Genomic DNA, 1,211 nt, shown 5'->3' with positions numbered 1-1,211 from the left:
AGGAGGGCATGATTAGGCATTTTCATACCTCTGTTGTAATAGATGTACACAAAATGCTGGCAGAAGACCACAGAGAGAAGGATTAATATTCAGATATCTGGGTATTTTAAGCAAACTATTTCTTAATATACAAATAGTCTGAGTCTGAACACATAAACATATAAGAAATGGCAGCTGGGAAAGCATAGCCTCCAACTTCTGCTTCCTTCAGTGGTTTATGTCATGACTTGTATCACTGTGTGAGGAGTACTGTAATCCTGTAGACAATAATAAGTTGCAGAATCTTCAGACTCCAGGCTGCTGATGCTTAGATCAAATCTTCTGCCAGAGTATTGGCCACTGAACCTTGATGGGACACCAGATTGCAAACTTTTTCCATAATAGATCAAGAGTGTAGGAGGTTGTCCTGATTTCTGCTGGTACCAGCTCATGTCATTGCTAATGTCCTGACTTGCAAGACAAGTAATAGTTACTTTGTCTCCTAGAGATGCTGAGAGGTGGGATGGAGATTGTGTCACTTGAATATCACATATGGCACCTGACAGCAAAAAAACAATAAAAAATTAACATAATTAATAATGTTGTAGTTGACATCTTCCAATTAGAATGGAAGTCATTGATACTCTGGGCTGGAAAAAATTTCTATCTTGCCCAACTTACCTGAGAGCCAAAGTAGCCAAATTGTCAGGGCCTTAGTAGGAGACTTCATGGCCATGATTTGTCCTGACTGGGACTGACTCCTGCAGGGACTGTGAGCAGTCCCTAAGACTTTGTCACTTAAGGGCCATGTACTCTGGGCTCATGCAAATGAGCAAGGTTTATCATGCCAAAGAACAGCTGCAGTGTTTGCTTAGATCAGAAACAGGAAGTCTCAGTCTATAGGCAAGAGCCACAAGTTCTGAGAGACACACACTTCCTGCATAGAAATCATTCTCCTCTTGGGACTACAGGACTACAGCTTAGTACCCTTTAAATAGAGTTGTTTTGTTTGACCTTGTTTAGTTTTGTGTTCTTACCTTAATGCATGGATAAAATTTATACTTTTCATTCTAACTTGGAGTATAAGATGATCAGTTAGAGATTTAATTCTTTTGAAACTTCAATAAGTTGAAGGCAAAGTGTTTCTTTTTTATTCTTGGGGTTTTTATGTGACAAATCATCAGGACAAGCAATGGCTGATATGAATTTGACTGAAAGTTAGATGCACAGAA

At 39.1% G+C, this 1,211-nt stretch overlaps 1 gene segment (V, D, J or C); it reads right to left on the bottom strand.

Annotated features, from left to right (window-relative positions):
* Window positions 1–215: 215 nt before the first annotated feature.
* Window positions 216–737, bottom strand: LOC101832116. The segment is given in 2 exon segments: window positions 216–538; window positions 661–737. Coding segments are annotated over 2 exon segments (378 nt in total).
* Window positions 738–1,211: the final 474 nt, after the last annotated feature.

The sequence above is a fragment of the Mesocricetus auratus genome, unplaced genomic scaffold, assembly GCF_017639785.1.
Source record: "Mesocricetus auratus isolate SY011 unplaced genomic scaffold, BCM_Maur_2.0 Super-Scaffold_100676, whole genome shotgun sequence".
In the NCBI taxonomy this organism is placed as follows: Eukaryota; Metazoa; Chordata; class Mammalia; order Rodentia; family Cricetidae; genus Mesocricetus; species Mesocricetus auratus.
This window is presented reverse-complemented; position numbering and strand designations above follow the sequence as displayed.